We start from the raw sequence: 18,621 nt of genomic DNA on the forward strand, positions 1-18,621 counted from the left end.
TTTCAGCAGGGTACCGTAGTCAGACAGTGCAGTGGTATGCTACGGCGTCGATCCACTCCCAGTCCATGACTTACCAAGGTCATGGTCACACATGTCTGTCTGCAATCACCTGGTGCTGGCAGTCTGTTTGAGGGGTGATACATACCCAGTGTTGTTAATCCCTGAAATTTGTTGGAAGGAAAGTGTGATCCCAGTAAAAGCAATGCTTAATGTTCAATTAAATGGATGCTGGTGTTGTTAAATGGTGGGATTGATTTTTCTTTAACTTATGGCCTGTGTCCAAAATTAGTCCTGCCAGGCTGCCAATGGCATTTTGAAGGGTTACTTTCAGGGCCAAAATGACTCATAGCCGACAGAGATGATGCCCACAGGTTATTCTTTCTGACTTGGTTTTACGGGTGGTGTACATTACATGGCTTGTATGTCTTTTCAAACATGTAAAACAGACAGGTATGTTGTGTCAGAATAAGCAGTTTCTTCAGATTTGTGTGAACTGTTTTCTTAATATGGCATAAACCATATAGCCTAAAGTTTCAGGGATAACATTATGCCACTGTCCGTGGCCTGCAGCTCAACTTCCCCCACATGGTTGGCTTCCTTGGGCTGCAACTTTGCTCAAAATACGATAACTTTGGTGAACATCATGGGTCGCATTTATAATGCATTTATAGAACATTACAGTGGAAAAACATACGTAAATTAAAAACATACATTAAAAACAAAACAAAAACAAAAAACAATGACACAAAGCATGTTCCGTGTTAGCCTAAAGGCCAACAATTATAATTGTACAGCGTCCTAATTAGGCAGGCCTAGTAGCCACGTGCTTTATACCATATATAGCTTGTGTCTGTGAAAGAAAATTAGCTGTGTATTCGCCTCCTTTGTTGTTTCAGACGTCCCGCCTGGCAGCGCACAAAGATTTTCTCCTGCGATGGTTGAAGATACATTTCATCGTTCGTCTTGGCACAAAGTGACGTCCTGAAAAATACAATTTTCAAAGTGTCAATGCAATGCAATGTTGATCTGGCAATGTAAATGTGTTTGTTACATATTTTAATGAGTTTTTACTGCTATTTATGAATCTGCGAACGGAAATGGGCTACAATGCATAATACTCTCCAGTTGAAATGGCAGGTAAATCCATGTTATGTATATGCAATTGCAGAGGTTATGCACTAGAGGGTGCTACAGACAAAAAAAACGAGATTGTATTTTAGAGCAGTCGTTCCCTTTTTCTTAAATGGTAGCTTTAAAATATATGCTATCGTGCGAAAAACGGGCAATAACCTGAATTTTTTATAATTATCAAAGCTTTATAAATTACTCTATTTCAATGTAAAATGTGAGACATCTGTTTTTATATGTGGCACTGTGCACCAAATTTCAGTTTGGTCATTTATTTCACCTGACTAAAAGACAAGCCTTAATTTTTGTGATATTCAGTGCCAAATAATTTGGGTATCATTATTTATTCCATGGTAATGTGTCCTAGTTATGTGGGTGGCACAAATACATGCAGTCCTCGGAAAATTGCCAAGCATGAGATGCACATTTGGATGAGCATTTGGATGAGTTCTTGCATGAATGAGTTTGCATGTTCACTGTAGCATGCACAGCAAATAAGGCTCGGTGGATCTGTGGTGTGTTTTCCCCGTTTCTCTCTCTCTCTCCTCATTTGCCATGTTAAAGTATCCTCTTCCCCACGTGTCCTGCTCTTTTCCTCAGGGGGGGATAATAACAACACCACAGTGTAATGTGTGTGCCACTCCGAGGCTGATCTCATATCACCCTTCTGAGGTGGTTCAGTGCATTTTACAATGTATTTATGTAGCCCTTTTTAATCATGTTTTACAACTGAAGTTGCAGCCCTGTAAAAAAAAAAAAATTCTGTTGTGTAACATTACTGTCCAGGGAGAGTTAAGCCATACAAAAATCGAATATACGGACATATATAAAAACGTGATGACATACATGATACAAACTGTATTTCTGTAAAACATTTTTTGACTCTGTGAAGTTGTCTGGGTATGGAGTCTCATATAATCTGTAAAGCACCTTGTGCTTTGTGTTTGAAAGGTGCTCTATAAAATCATTATCAATGCTTTGAGCTTGGGAAAAGCGCTTCACAAATAAATTATCATTATTATTATTATTATTATTAGTATTATTATTACTATTATGATAAAAATAGTCATTATTATATAAGAAGCCCCTCAATTTTTCAAGATTTCCTACCAAACTACAGGACCAATGTGCATTATTCACTTAATAAATCCCTGTTCCTAGCTACATAGTGTATATCTAGGCCACTACTCTCACATTCATACCCATAATCGCACACTTGTGCTTCTTACTTTGCCTGTGTATCTCCTGTCTTGATGCGTATATTGCCCAAGGTGAGCCCTCTCCTCTTCCTCTCCCCTCCCCACGGGATGAAGGTCTGCATCCTGTTCCACACAGAGGCCAGGACTGCCCTACCCTCCCAATGGAGCTTCAACATCATCAGCTCCCCAATATCTGTCTCCAGGGTGACCAGGAAGGTGTGGGTCCTGTTACCTGATATCCCATCAACACTAAGAAATGGGAGGGGGAGTTCAAAGAGTGCAATAATTTTAACGTGACAGAACAGTCGTACATCTCTCACAGCAGGGAGATGGGCCCTGCTTAGTAGAGTATAGCCTCTAGTGCAGTGCAGTATGGGAAGGCAGCTAATAGCTGGGTGAATGATAGAATACTTCTGTAAGAGAAAGGACATTATTTTACCTACCATACTTGAATTATTAATGTTTACTCTTAGCCGGAAATCCTTTCATTTGCAGATACACGAGTCTTCAATTTGCTCACGCTTCAGTTGTTCCGTTTTTTCTTGAGTATGCTGAAAAGTCCCTCCCCTGGTAATGTGGGGATGGACTGCTCAGCCTGCCTCAGCTGCGTGTTTCAAGCGCACGTGTTTGAGGGCCGAACAGATGTGTGCGTGGATTGTAGTAAGAGAGATCAGTGGGGAAAGGAAGCCCACTGTCTGTCTGTCTCAGAGGGAGAATGTACTTGGGGCAGCCTGCAGCCGAGTAGCTAAGGTACATGACCGGAAGGTTGGTGGTTCAAGCTCCGCACAGCAGTTTGGCCCTAGCAAGGCCCTAAACTCTGCATTGCTCCAGGGGGTATTGTTCCCTGCTTAGTCAAGTGCTTATCAGCTAAATAACAATTCATTATAAATGATGTACTCACAATGTGAGGGGCAGTTTCACACTCTCTGCCTTGGTGCCAGTGAGAGAGATGGTGAGAAAGGGCTTGATGGTCTCCACCTGGTTTATGAACTGTAGCTTCAGTTGATAGTGATAAACTGCAGGTGAGAAAGAAAATAAATAGGTTCTGTTTTAAAGACAAGCTGAAATGGGAAGTTGAAACAGTGCTAGTTTCCGTCATGACATAAACATGAGTGAAACAGATCAGGGAATGTTTTGAAGGTCGATATGATGCATCAAATCAGGAGTATATCAGCAGTACGTTTTGGAATATATACTTGTATGATTGTGACAAATTGAATAAATTGAGGAAAAAGGGAATAATCTTAATCTTTTAATGATATTTTATACATCTGCCCTACTTTTAAAAGGCAAACGTCCTATCCAGCAGCAGCCCTAGGCAGTTAGGCCTGATGTTACAGATATTGGGAATATGGACATCAGTGGAGCCCTGCACTCAAACAGAATGCTCTGTCCTGGAGACCAGGTAGCACACTGCAAAAACCCAAAAATAAAGACATTTATTTTTAATAGAAATGCTAAAATAAAGGTATTCTATATTGAGACTAATTAACATCGCATATTGCCAATTAGGTAAGAGTTGCCAACGGAATAAGAAAAATGCACTTGTCAAACAAACATGAACTTCAAACAATCTACTATTTTCTACTTGAGCGAAAACATTATTACAAGACTAAAACGCTTGTTAAGACAGCCATTTTTTGCCGTGTATCAGGGTCCAGTGTGAAAAGGCTGTGTGGCTACTACACAGAAAGTGGCTTATCTGGCTTCATAAAGGTAGAACCTTTTTAAAGTGGCTGTTATTGGCAATGGTCCAAAGCGAACAGATTATGCCTTTTTCAATCAAGAGACATCTCAGCTTCCTAAATTCCTGTCTTTTCACCTTATTCCCATAGCTAGATATCTTCAATTCAACCAGAACAGTCTGGCTCCGTTTAGAAAAGTTTGCGTTAACAGACATCTCTTGTAGCAATAAGGTTCGCTCATATAAAAGCATGGCTAATCCTCTAATCCTCCCTTTTAAAAGTACATGGCATTTCTAGTCTGGAGGTAATGTAACACCCGCAACCTTTAAAAAAACATGGAATCAATTATCCAATCAAATAACACTCAATAAGGGCCACTTAATTAGGAATTAATGCGTCTGTTTCTCTGGGTTTTGGTTTCATCTTGCATTTTGTCCAACTTAAATCCAAGTTCCATTTGTTCACATCGCAAAAAGATGATTATTCCTACTGGCCTGTGCCAATACTTGCATTTATTTGCGGAGCCTGTAATGGTGGTATCAGGAGAACGCAGTGCGCTAACCTTTGTAAGGCTGGTTGGAGCGAGTTTTCAGGTATAGTTTCTTGCTGGTTTTAGTTTGCACCCTCTTTATGTCGTAACCCAGCCTGTTGCAGCGGTTCTTGCGGCAGTCGAGGCAGACGCCCCGGTCGAAAGCGCTCTCCTCCCTGCACCAGAAACCAGTGCTCCGCTCGTCTCTGTTCAACAGCGAGTCGATGAACAAGTGGACGGCCCGCTCGTGTGAACATTTCACTGACTTTTGGAAACCTGCCACCAAAAAAAAACAAAAAAAAAACATTATAGAGGTCAAAATGGCTTGGTAGGCACTTTATTTACTGTTCTTCTGGTAGGCCTAGTTGAAAAAAAAAAAAAAAAACGTAATGAATTGCCAACTAATGGGCATCTAAAAGATGTATTTTAGAAATAACGTCCAAATTCACTGCCTGTGAATTTGACATGATTCCAATGCATATTTATGTAGAAGGCTGAATCTAGTAATTGAAGCGGAGTTTGATGCATAAATGAACGCATTAGATATGAGGAAAATCTCTCAGCCAAAATCTTTAACAAAAATGTTTTCCACGGCTGAATGACTCTGCAGTTAAGTCGAGTACATAGGATCATTGTGTGACAGCTCCGGTATAGCTGCTGTACTAGGCAGAGACCAATGTAGCATCCAGTTCTTTTGTTGTGGTGGACTGCGGTCTTTTGGGAATAGACGGCAATATAAACTGGGCTCTGATCTTTTTGTATATCATCAGTGCTTTGATCTAATTTGGTTATTTTCTTTTATTAAGAACCTGTCACAGTATACTGTCAAACCCAAAGGAAAAGCGGCATTGCCTTATCTCCAGGATGTGAGGACCGCCTTTCAGGCCAACTACTCTGCTCCGCAATTTCCATGATGAGATTTCATGCCCCTGAGGCAGAACGCACAGTGAAGGAGCTAGAGAATAATCCACACAACTATGCCGTAAGGATGACAGCTGCTTTTATGTGCCTTTGCCTTTATACAAAATATGCGCTTTTAATTGGTGACATCAAACTCTCTCTCTCTCTGAATTACTTTGTAATGTCCCAATTCAGATTCAGCCCTGTACAATAATATAGTTTTGTATTCAGATATTCTGCTATAATGATATTCATAAATACTTATTCAGCCATGAGTATTTTGCAGTGTGTATTAATCTACACTTTAGAAGATATGGCAACTGGTTTGTGTTTACTAAAGCTAAGATAGCATATTTGTTAAAACTGTTCAGGGGTTTGCCCAGAAAATATAAATATAAACTCACAATCCATTGTCAAGCATTGCTGCCTGAATGTGAGTAGGATCCACATATTTTAAAACAAAAATGTGAGATCACGAATGTGTGCGCATGCATGTGTGTGTGCCTGCATGTGTGCATGTGTGTACATCTGTGTATGTGTAGGTACGTTGGTAGGTATGTATGCTGGTATGTGTGCATCTGTTGGTGTGTGCATGTATGCATTCGCATGTGTTTGTGTTTGCGTGCTTACTTGTATGTGTGCTCTCTAGCTAACCCACCCTTTCATACATACCGCCTAGTCCATACTGCGACAAGTGAGAGAATAGGGTGCTTATTTCACAGCCTGGCTGGAAGGCCCCTCCGTTGGGGTAGAAGTCAAAGTGCCCCACTGGCTGTGCGATGCCCATGCTCAGGCCCAGGTGCTGCTGAGTGAAGGTGTGAATGGCGTCTACAAACTTAGCATCGTCAGGAGACAGCCTGTCAGTGTGGGATATCCCTTCAAACAGTGGGCCTGCTGGGTCCAGCCCTGGAAAAGGAGATACAACCTAATTATAATCATATAATCATAATTTGGACATTTTATAGGTTCATTTCTGTAATTGAGCTCATTTCTGTGTCATCTCTCTCTAGTGGTCAACTTGTGACACTCAGAAATGTTACTGTCTCAAATGTTGCGAGAGGGGCGGCACGGATGGTGCAGTGGGTAGCACTGCCGCCTCACAGCAAGGGGGTCCTGGGTTCGAATCCCCGTCGGCCGGGGCCTCTCTGTGCGGAGTTTGCATGTTCTCCCCGTGTCTGCGTGGGTTTCCTCCGGGTACTCCGGTTTCCTCCCACAGTCCAAAGACATGCACGTTAGGCTGATTGGAGAGTCTAAATTGCCTGTAGGTATGAGTGTGTGAGTGAATGGTGTGTGTGCCCTGCGATAGACTGGCGACCTGTCCAGGGTGTATTCCTGCCTTTCGCCCAATGTATGCTGGGATAGGCTCCAGCCCCCCTGCGACCCTGATCAGGATAAGCGGGTTCAGATAATGGATGGATGGATGGATGTTGCGAGAGGTTAAATGGCATGACCAGTTCCAGGGAGAAATCAGGGATTTGTGTGCTCCTTCCTTGAAAACTACAAGTGTAAATAGGTCTTGTGTGTCCAAAATCTTCTCATGGGCAAACCCACCATAATGAGCCAACATGTTTGAAGTCAGAACAATAATATAATAGGGGCAAGCACAAATGCAAAGTATTTAGTACAGATGATAAGTAAAAAAGAAGAATGTAAAGAACACAAAACTGATCGAAACATCTTGCTCACTTTAATAAATATATTACTATGGAGCATTAACAGCAGTGTGTGGGTATTACTTTCTAGCTTTGAGGTGAGAACAATGCCTTGGGAAATTATGAATGAGACAATATGCAGTAAAACGGTGCTATTAAGCATTGTTCCAAAAACATGTTTAACTCAAGGAAAATACGAAAGTTAATTCCTTGTTTTGACTGAAATTAGTTCATTATGTCAGGCAGCCTGTTTCAACATGGAACCTATGCCTGTTACTGTATGTCATTTACACAATGAACAGTAATGTAGTCAAAGTGAATATACTGCAGTATAATCAAAAGTTCATTACATATTTATAGTTTAGGTATTTAGCCGATGCTCTTATCCAGAGCAGCGTACACAGCCTTGATTATTTAACATACAATCCATTTACACAGCTGGAAATGTATTGAAGTAATTTCGGTTAAGTGCCTTGCTCGTGAGTACAATGGAAGGGCTCCATTAGTGAATCAGACACACAATTTAAGATTACGAGCGTAGTTCCCTAACCATCGTACTATACCCGGGGTCGGCAAACTTGGTCCTGGAGTGCAGCAGGGTGTGCTGGTTTTTGTTTTCACCGATTCAGACCCAAGAAACAAGGTTAACTGTGTTTCCATTGATCAATGAAGTGCTGAGTAACAACAAAAGGCAACACACCCTGTGGCTCTCCAGGACCAGGAGAGAGGACCCCGGCACACCCTGTGGCTCTCCAGGACCAGGGTTCCTGACCCCTGTACTATACTGCCGCCCCATTATTATCACTTCAGCCTGATTAGATATACAGAGCTACTGCAGTGTAATCTCATCCAGAAGGGATTCTGTGACACTGCAATGGAGACTCTGTTACAAAGGTATTAAATACAATGTTAATGAATTTGAGTTCCTCCCACCTGTGATTCGTCCAATTTTTCTGGATCTAGTGAAATGGCTCCCAGCGAATCCTGCAACGTGAGCACCCAAGCAATATCCAATCAGATGAACCTTGTCACTGGGAAACTGGGAAGACTCCTGTCATGCACACAAAAAAACAGTTATTGACATAAATCACTCCAAACAATGTCATGGGGAATATGTTTGAGGGAATAGGGATTGTGTGATAATGGCTGTTCACTTTTTTAAAACTTTTTTACACTTTTCAGCCTAACCCTTTAATAATGGAAGGAAAGTCAGTTGAAACATGGAAGCTAGGTCGAATTGTTGGAAGAATAATTATGTACAAAATATGAGAAGCTCTGGGAGAGGCTTTCTGGCTCTCACTAATTGCGTCTTTCCATATAAAAGGGCTGTTTCAGCACTTTCCAATGTTTTCTGTTGTTCTGGCCTCCCAGTCTCCAGCCAAAGTAACAGAGCCTTGATCAAAAAGACTAACAGAAGAAAGAAGTAGGCCTAGAAGATTCAGCATTCAACCATCGTCAGCCGACTTTCTCATTTTATTTTTTTTAGGCCTTTTTCAGCTTTATTGGACAGTATATAGTATAGACAGACAGGAAGAATGGGAGCGAGAGAGAGGGGAAGACATGCGACAAATGTCGGACGGTCGGATTCGAACCGCCGACGTCGCGGCTCGCAAGGAGCATGCGGTCAGTGCTCTACAGGCTGCGCCACCGAGACACCCCAACTTTCTCATTTTATAATATAATGAGAATGTTCATCTTTTGTTTGCAAAACCTATTCCACACTGACAGTGCAATCACGTGACATCACATGTACCCTGAAATGAAAGTACAATAATGTTCTCTTTGGGTAGAAATAAGTAGGCCGACATTTTCCAAGCAAAAAAGGTACAGGTAATTATACATATATTGCTGGCTTGAGCTACTGTTTTATGTAGCTACCTATAGGGTACCACCCCAGTGAGCAGCCTGTTGCACCAGCATAACGTGAGTTCAAACGTAGGCTAGTTTGAATGTTAATTCAGAGTTGCTCAATAATTTACCGCCATAACTGGTTGCACCAACTGATTTAGTTTGGATGTAGAGTTAAGACACAGCTGAAAATCTGACAATTTACACCTACTCCCTTCTAGGTCTAAAGTAATTCATAAAATAGTGCATCGATTTGAAAGATTGGGAAACTTGTTGGGAGGAGAAATTCCAGTGCGGTAAAAAAAAACTAGCAGCACATTCTCAGTGATAAAGGACCCCTTTCATATGTACGATTAGACTGATGTGCACTCGCGCCTTCGTTTTCGACAAGTGGAGACACAGAAAATAACCAACCTTTTCTCTGAGTGAGTTGTAAGAGGTTATAATAAAAATACTTAATTTCCATTTCCAGCAATACATATTAAGGAAATACTGTTAAGGCCTCTACTGAAAGCCCATAAAGAGCCAGCTAGAACAGGTAGTGGAGACCTACAGGCCGTAGGCATGAGAAGCAGAGACAGCCGTCCTGTGTGATTGGAGCTCTTACCTCCAGCCACTGCAGCAGGTGCGCTACGTCCCGCCCAGCTGCGCGTGTGTTCTGGGCCGCGGCGGGGTAGTGTCGGTGGGCCAGAGTCAGCCAATCACAGATCACCACGTTGACGTCCCCCAGGGTGGACTTCAGAGCGGACGCCAGGTCGGTTACCCAGCTCTCCATCCTCCCGTCTACCTGGAGCGAGAACACTGAGTCATCGTGCCAACCCGGGTCAGCTGAGCGGAGCAGGGGTTTCTGGGTCATATTAGTGGAACTGGAACATCGCCTGAGTGCTGAAATGTGCAGGTAATCACAGGGGCAGTAAACCTATAAACCAGTAGTGTGTGTTTCTGGATGTACGCTTGTCTGTGTGAGTGTATGTGTGTGTATGTACACGTGTGTGTGTGTGTGTCTGTATGTGTATGTCTATGCACGTGCGTCTGTTTGTGGATATGCGTTGGGGCAGGGGTGAAGGTCTGGTCAAATTGGAATGGGCAGTTTTGGATCAATGCCTATTGATTTCTCTCTTCAGTGCGGTGTCAGTGTGAGAGAACATAGGTAGTAGTGCACATGTTCTAAAGCTAACACCTCCTTTTGAGTCTGCAGTCAAACATCTAAATATATTTACATTTTTATTAATTATATATTATCAGATTTTTCTGTCATTAGTACTTGTGCTTTTATAGCTTTGCCAACAATTATAAATGACCAAACATACATACACAACAGGCAGGTTCATAAGAATGTATTGCCTTTACACAGAATTGCATTTAATTTTGTGGAAGTGGTTGGAGTGGCCTATTTATAAACTATGTATTAAGGCATTATGCAAAGAATGGAATCCCCCATACCGTCCAGCCATGGATGATGATAATCAGGGGGTTCGAGGTGTTGAACCTGCAGGAATGTAAGGTCTGTGGGACGTGTGGTAGCAGGGTACAGGAGCCCTTCGGTGGCCCTCCCGCTGAATACATCCGGAAGGCTGATTGTGGAACGTATGCTGTCTTCATAGTGTCTGCTTGTGTGGAAACAAAAACAAACAGAAAGAAATGCAGGATAAAAACAACAACCCTGGTGTAAAATCCAGCTATGACCAGCTTGGAATACCAGTTACTAGCTGAGCTGGTCAAACCTTGTAGAGTATGGAACTGGTCAACCAGCTACCAGCTGTCTCAAAACCTAGCTTCATCTGTTTTTTTCAGCAGGAAATACAATATTTTAGGCCAAGGTTAAGGCTTTTCAGCACCGCTATACCATTCCATATTTTAGTGATAGCATTCATTCCCCAGTTGTGTAACAGGTGGAATGTCTTTGACACTGCTGGCAAATCAAAGAACAGAACAGCCCTTTTAACACTGACATGGGTGATGTGTATACCCACAATGCTATAGATACAGATTTCATTTCACCACTGACACAAGTCTGTACTCAATCTAGTCTACAAATTTAATCCATTTTTTTAATTGATTAAACTTATATTGCCCTAAATTATTCAAATTATACGTGCTTCAAAGTCCAAAGAGAACACTTGGACCAGGCCACACATATGAATAATTTCCTTTGGTCTTCCAATATTGCTAAACTCTTGAGTGCCCCTCATGCTGTTGTATTGCCTGATGTAGTTGTATAATGTATTGCACACATTGCAGCTTATGTAATAGTCAAGGCCATGGAGTGCAGAGAATCCTGACCGAGTCAGGATCATAACGTTCCCTTCTCTGTCTTTCATAAAGACAGATACAAGTACGCACTCCTGTTAAAACCGGTCGCAGGACATTTTGCGAACGGGAAAACTCGAGCTACTTTGGATCATCATGAGAAGAGCGCATTGTATTGCTTGTGCTGTATCTCACTATTTTTACCTGCCTGCATGCATTCCAATGTCATAGAAACTACTACTCTGCTCATTGATGACCCCACACTGCAAAATATGGCTGTCTTAACAAGTATTTTGTCTTGTAATATGACTTGAGTTATATATATTTAAAATATTAGCTTGTTATTATTGTTATTGTTATTGTTTGCTTGACAAGTGAAATTTTCTCACCCAAATCTTGAAATGAGTCAAACTTTCTCACCTCACTGGAAGTTTTTTGTTCTCTCATTTAGCATTTTTTCATTGGTTGCAGTTCAGTTCTTTAGCTTGTTATTCTATTGTATGTGTCTTACAAGGAGGAAGAGATGTTTCTTCAGTGTTCCGAAGGCAGCCCAACACAGGAATGGAACATGCATTTGATATGGGGCCGTATATTTGACCTCTCCCTCTGCATGCTGTTGTACACTTAAAAAAGCCTATGCTATTAATCAATCATAAATGGAAACATTTGCAAACTTGTTTTTCTTTGCCCTCATCACATTTTATATGTAGCACAGTGTGATTTACTAAACCTTAAGAGTGTCAGTACGTTTATGTAGCGTAGATCTAAAAGTGCATATGCAGCTCCACCAATTACCTCCGCTTCATAGATAATCATAAATCTTCTGGCTCACTTCTGCCAAGAAACCAGAGCAAAACTTTACTAGCTTCCAGAGGAAAAGGAAAACACACACTTACCCATTTCTTTTCTTCCTGTCCTCTGTCCATCACTGAGGTGAGACAGGATCACCAAGCAAGCCAGGATTTTTATGACGGCCATAACATTTATGAGAACAACTAAAACTGGAATGAAAAAGGAAAAAAATAAGAGATAGGAAGAAGCAGAGGGGCAGGGTTTATAGTCCCACAGGTGCTCAGGGCTCTGATTATGGAGAGCAGTCCAGAGGTGAGAAGGTGGGTGGTGGTGGGGAGACGTATGGTCGTGTGTGAGATAGGCAGGGCTGTATCTACAGCCAGGATGAGAGGCCCGGGGAGGGACAGGGACACTCTGATTGGCTCCAGGCTCCGGTGGGGCCGGCCAATCGGATAATGCTGGAGATAGAGAATGAGAGGGATAGCGAAGGGTTAACATATCATAACATAATATATAACAGAACATAATGACGAAAACAGGCCATTCAGCCCGGCAATGCTTGCCTTTTCCTCACACTGAGTGTATCTGCTGCTTAGTTTTACTAAAAGCTAGATAGCATCTAGCACTGTATCAAGCCTTGTCTTGAAAACCCCCAGTGTTTCTGACGATGATGAGCAAGAGAAGTGGAGAAGTCGGATATTTCACAGGTTATGGATCTAGGAAATCTACATCTGGAAACATCTTGTCAGTCCACCTGGGCTCTATTGTGTGTCCCGGAGGCCCGTTGTGTGTGTTGGTTTTTGTTCTCCATTAAGTTGTGATTGAACTAGTAATTGAATTTCGAACATGAAAACTGCCATGACTGATGGTACTCGATGTTCAATTCTTGAGAAGTGTGAGAGAAATGTGACTTGGGAGGCATGTTTGTGTTACTGTGAAGTTATGCTATTTATTTAATGTTGCTAAGTTCCGCCTTATTAAGCTTAAATACCTGTTAAATTACTTTGTGGTGGCCCTGTGAAACAGTGAATTACTCTTAATAAAACCCATCTACATTATCAGTTCATTGAAGTCTGGTATTGGTTTAATCCTTCCTTTTGAAGAAAAAAGCATTTATAACAACCAGTATGTACTATTAATATCCAATTCCTATTTATTATCATTAAGTCATTAAGTAGAGATAATAAGGTCATTATCAGCTCAATAACTAACAAATTAATCTTGTGCTCAGTAAAGCAAAACTATGGCACATGGCATTAAATAGAAGTTCACTGTTCTTCCTGATGCAGAGCAAATGTTGTTTTTGAGTATGTGCTAATCAAACAGACCTATGTACTGTACCTGCTATAACGTGACTTTCTTTGCATAAGACACAGAAAACTCCTGTATGGCAATGTTTTATTTTTGGGGTTGCTACAGGTACTGCTTGTTTCTGAAGTTCTGAACTTAAGGGCTACTTAGGTTTTGCGCATCATAATTGGAACATCTGCACATATTTCTTTATATTTCATATTATAACTGTGATACATTTGAGCCTTTTGATGTCCATAGGTAATGTTAGAAAACTCAATGGTAGCATATGACAACTGTAGTCCATAGGGAGAAAATACATTGAATTTAATCAGATAAAATAACTTTCAGGCCTATGAATATTTCTGAGCTCTGCTATGTCCTTTGGGAAGGATTATGATGTTAGTTGACAGCAGTATTTAATCCTATTTTGTTGATTGATGGAGTTTTACATCTTGATATTGCTCTACTTGTTTAATATGTTTATTTAACATTGTGGTCAAAGCTGAATGGGAAAAAACATTTAAACATTTAAAGAATGCAACATTTAAACATGCAACATTTAAAGAATGTCGGGGTTATATTCCTGCTTAGACTTCCATTTGGTTGTGAGATGTAATGATTAAAATGTTTAGAACAGTTTCAGAACATCTATTGTCCCAAACAATTTCTGCCAAAATAACAGGAAATGTTATAGTTATATGTCATACAAAAATCCTGGCAGCCAGTACTTGAAGTGGGCTCTGGTCCACAATCGTGGTAATGGCAGTCTTGTGATTTTTATTTATTACGGGGTACCTGTTGGAATTCAGAAACTAACCTTGAGAATGTTTTGCAATATTGATCCGTTTTACGAGTTCTTGCCTCACAGCCAGTTCACTCAGTGAAATTTGTGTTTGGTTTCTTAGCCTTACTGTCGGTCACACAGCGACATGTGTGGGTGAATAGGGAGACTGGCCTTTGATCATTAAATGCAAATATGCATTTCCCTGTTTGCTGTTTGGAGTTCAGGTCTCAGAGAAGGAAAAGGTTTGCTGCTTTGGTGAAACAGAAATATCAACATAAATTAGCAGCTGAAAATGTAGAGTTAATATATCAGACAATATTGCCCTTTTTAGTAGATGCAGTTGGTTGTGCTGCATGATTGTGTCTGGAAAAAATGCCATGGTTATGAAACAATATAGTTTCAACTTGTGAATTACACTACTATACAATAGTTTGGAATCACTGAGAATTGTTTATGTTTTTGAAAGCAATTAATACTTTTATTCACCAAAGCAGAATTACATTTATTAGAAAATAGGCCAGCCTCCCAGAGTCATCTATTGATGAAACTGATATTTCAGCCTTCAGCTCTCAAAGAATTAAATGACACATTCCTAGAGAAAGCTGTTTCTTTTCCAAATAAAATTGAACTTAAAAATGGCAGTGTACTAGATACTGTAGCATCTGAATTAAATACATTTTTAGTTTCATTATACAGCACAATTGTTTTCAGTTGTGCATAATATAATGGGAGTGATTTCTTTAGTATGAAATTAACATGAATAAGATTAGCATAATTACTTAACATTGGAGTTTCCATGTCCCACAGTCCAAAGACATGCAGGTTAGGCTGATTGGAGAGTCTAAATTGCCCGTAGGTATGAGTGTGTGTGTGAATGGTGTGTGTGCCCTGTGATGGACTGCCGACCTGTCCAGGGTGTATTCCTGCCTTTCGCCCAATGTATGCTGGGATAGGCTCCAGCCCCCCTGCGACCCTGTTCAGGATAAGCAGGTTAAGATAATGGATGAATGGATGGATATATATACATCCACCAAACATCTATTCTGAGTGATGTAAATAACTATAATACCACACATTTCAAGTCAGACATAAATTCTTTATTGAAAACATCAGGATTGTAAGGGTGTGGTCTGGACCACCTCGCCATCCCAGTTCTCTCCTCATCTGCTCCCAAAATGTACCACCCACAAGTAAACGGTATTGGATGGCCCACTCAATCTGCCAGCAGTAAACACACTTTTGCCTCTCCAAGTGCAGTAGGAGCTTGTCTGTGGTCTTCTGTGTCCGGTTGAATGGCTTGTAGTGAGCAGAAACCTGCCCCAAACACACCTGATGCTGAAAGCAGTGCATCTATCACAGGGCTGGATTCTACTATGCATATCTCACAATGCACTGCAGAACAGAGCTGGGTCTGGGTTTTGAGAAATATCTGCTATCTGCTTATATTGGTATCTAACTTCAATTTTTGTTCATTTTGTGCAGCTCTGCTCTTGGTGATTTTGAGCTACATTGAGTTTGCATGTGCATAGACATAAATTAGAATTAAATGTGAGCAACAGTGACCTTTCTGATGATTACAGTTTTCTGACAGCATGGCTCATTTTCTTAAAATTCTAAACAGAAATCCAAAACTCCACAAATCTCTTGCAAAAGTAAACACTGCATTCAAAACAATTATATTTTGTCTTCAAATGACACATACGAACCATCAAATGAATAGACATTTCTATGAACCAATTGAACACTGATGTGCTCAATGGAAAACACTATGATGAGCAGGAAACACTACTATGATAATCTAGGCCTTTTGCATTTTCAGTGTTACACTACATACTGTACATTCAGTAGCCTGTTAATCAAATATAAAACACACAAATACAAGAATAGAATGGTTTTTTTATTCTGAAATCCTGTATACATCTCAGCAAACACAGTTGGATTTGTAAAGTGTTCTTCACATAGAACAAACAATAGAAAAAATTAAATAAGCGTTAGGCATATATTGTAAAGAAACACAAAATGAAGCTTCATTCTACCTTTTGTTTCTGTCTGGCCACAGGACCTCATCGACATCACAGGCAATGTTCTCCCTGGCCAAGCAGTGGGGGAAGTATCACCAGGCATGACGAATCCTGCCCTGATCTGCTTCAGCAGCTATATCGAGAATTGGGGTTGAGAATTGGAGAATGTGGTGGTAAAGAACAGAAAAACGTGGGTGCTTGATGTGGAGCAGAGCAGCCCGGTGGAAACTTCTGTTGTCCCAGATAACAACGTCCCTGGGACATCCATCTGCTTGTCTGGAGTGAGGATATTGTGTAGTGTGTCCAGGATGAGATTGGCAATATTGTACGGGGGAGTTGAATGGTGATGGAGGACGCCTTGGTGATTTATAGCTGCACACATGATGATGTTCCCCCTTGCTGGCCAGGAACCTCAACAATGGCACGCTGTCTCTCTGCAAAGTTGGCATCCATTGTTCTCCAACACAGGAGAGCTCACCTGAAGCTTTTGCTAACTGAAAAGCAACAGGTGTTTGACTGTATGAGGAGTAAATGGGGTGATTGTGTTTGGGTTTAGCATTCTGAATGGTAGTGTTTTCCATGTGAACACAAGAGATTTTATCAATGAAGATTATGCCAAATGTAGAGAATTGCGTGTAGTGTTTTGCAAAAAGTGTGGTTTAGAACTGCAAAATGAGTGAAAAGCAGGAAATGTGTTTGTATTTCTGCAGAATTGGTGTAAGATAAGGTACATGAGGTCAAATTTTGGTCATTGTGTCTCAAGTTCCAGTGTTACTGTGTAAGCAATTGAGAAAAACTGTAAATAAGATTGGGTGTTGATTAAGAATGTGATTAAATGTACAATCTGACATCATAAACTCTAGTTGCTCCCACCTGATAAACCAGAGCTTTCACTTGAAAGGAGAGCAGGCTGTGACTGAGTATACTGAATACAGGTCAGATTCAGCCTGCCAGGTATGGGGAATTGGGCCAAACGCCCTGTGAGATGGTACTTTGAGCAATAGGTGACAAATTGTACAAAGAGCTGTCACATGTGCATGGATCTCTGCAGGCATGCTTATGGGCTCTCCAGCTTACTTCTCTAGAGCCACTCTCAAGGCTTTGAGTGGAATGATATTATACGCTTGAGGAAAATAAACCTAATTTGAGTACTTATGGGGTGTTAATGGGGTGCTATGTCATGTCAACGAGGAAGGAAGGCCGTGCCTTGATTTTTGATCAATTTGTTAGTATAGTATTGCTGTTTGCATGTAAGAAACAGTGAATATGATGTTTTATCTTCCTCTTCCCTCTCTCACTCTCTTGTTGTTGAGTGTAATCTATTATCCAGAGTATGCTGGATGAAGGGGAGTGGGGGTTGTGTGGTGTGTGTGCGTGTGTATGTGTGTGGTGTGCAGGAGTTGGGTGTGGTGTATGGGGGTTGTGTGGTGTGTGTGCAGGGAGTGACAGGGAGGATCAGGGGTGTGAGCACACACTGAAATGGGCACAGAGGCATTGGACCTGAAACAACGGCAAAAAGAGTCAGGCTTCATCCATTTCACAAGAGCATTACGTAACCTTTACCAATCGCTCTCTTTGAATATGTTTTATTCACATCCCCCATTCTTCATGCTCGGCTGAATTATCGGGGTACTCTGAAGCCATGGCCTGTTTTTTATGCTTGTTTTACTTGCTCATGAAATCATCTTGTTTTTCTTTTTGCCAGATGCAAATATTTTCATTTTGTTTTTCTGTTCTGTAGACGATGTTAAATGCACAGATTGTGTATCCAGATTTTCATGTCAGCAAATCATTGTGTGTGAACATGAAATCATGTGAAATCATGACAATTACATCAAAGTAAATACAAGTTTCATCTTTATTTCAGCAGATCTTATTTTAATTTGGCATTCATAAAATAATGTGCAAAAGATATTTAAATGTTATTTCACTCAGAGAGAATATATATATAATAAGTGAAAATGCCTTTGATAACAAAAATATAAATATAAGCTTCATCAAATAATAGTTCAAATTACATGTACAAAAAACCATCAGAAAACAAAAAAGCAACATAGTCAACCATGCAGAGTGCCAGCTAAAGTTTCCAATTTTGTTCATTTTAAAGATACATTGATTTTATGTTCAGACTTCACTGGTGATACAGCAAATAGAAGGGGGTCACACTTTCCAGCTAACAGATTTGAGGTTGGCTGTTCTTCTGGACAATGTCCACAGATCACATTCCCTTCCCGTCTCAATCCACTTCAGCTTTGCTTGTTACCCATGGCTGAACACCTTCACCAGAGTAACAAGCTTCAGTTAAGCACAGTAATTACAAAACCTGGATGGCATGCAGATTTCATCAGGGAGTGTGAGGATTCCAGTGACCTGAGCCCTGTGACAGAGTGGAGATAATCCCAATAGTCCGGTCCGGTGTTCCAGCAAACCAGGCATCATACGTATGGTACAGCAACACCAAGAGTCAAGAGATTTGAGGAACACTCGGGTCCGTACTTACTGTATGAAAGTGTTCTCAGCTAATGTAAAACTCACAAATA

At 40.8% G+C, this 18,621-nt stretch overlaps 1 protein-coding gene across 1 annotated transcript; it reads right to left on the minus strand.

Moving 5' to 3' along the window:
* Positions 1-854: 854 nt before the first annotated feature.
* Positions 855-12,169, minus strand: LOC133131621 (hepatic triacylglycerol lipase-like). The gene is made up of 9 exons (XM_061246992.1): positions 12,088-12,169; positions 10,385-10,548; positions 9,549-9,728; positions 8,027-8,144; positions 6,114-6,347; positions 4,575-4,817; positions 3,229-3,343; positions 2,358-2,576; positions 855-981 (listed from the first exon to the last, which is right to left on the minus strand). The coding sequence occupies exons 1-9, from the start codon at positions 12,167-12,169 to the stop codon at positions 864-866; spliced, it is 1,473 nt and encodes a 490-aa protein (XP_061102976.1). The 3' UTR covers positions 855-863.
* Between the last annotated feature and the right edge of the window lie 6,452 nt (positions 12,170-18,621).

The sequence above is a fragment of the Conger conger genome, chromosome 6 (assembly GCF_963514075.1).
Source record: "Conger conger chromosome 6, fConCon1.1, whole genome shotgun sequence".
Lineage (NCBI taxonomy): Eukaryota > Metazoa > Chordata > Actinopteri > Anguilliformes > Congridae > Conger > Conger conger.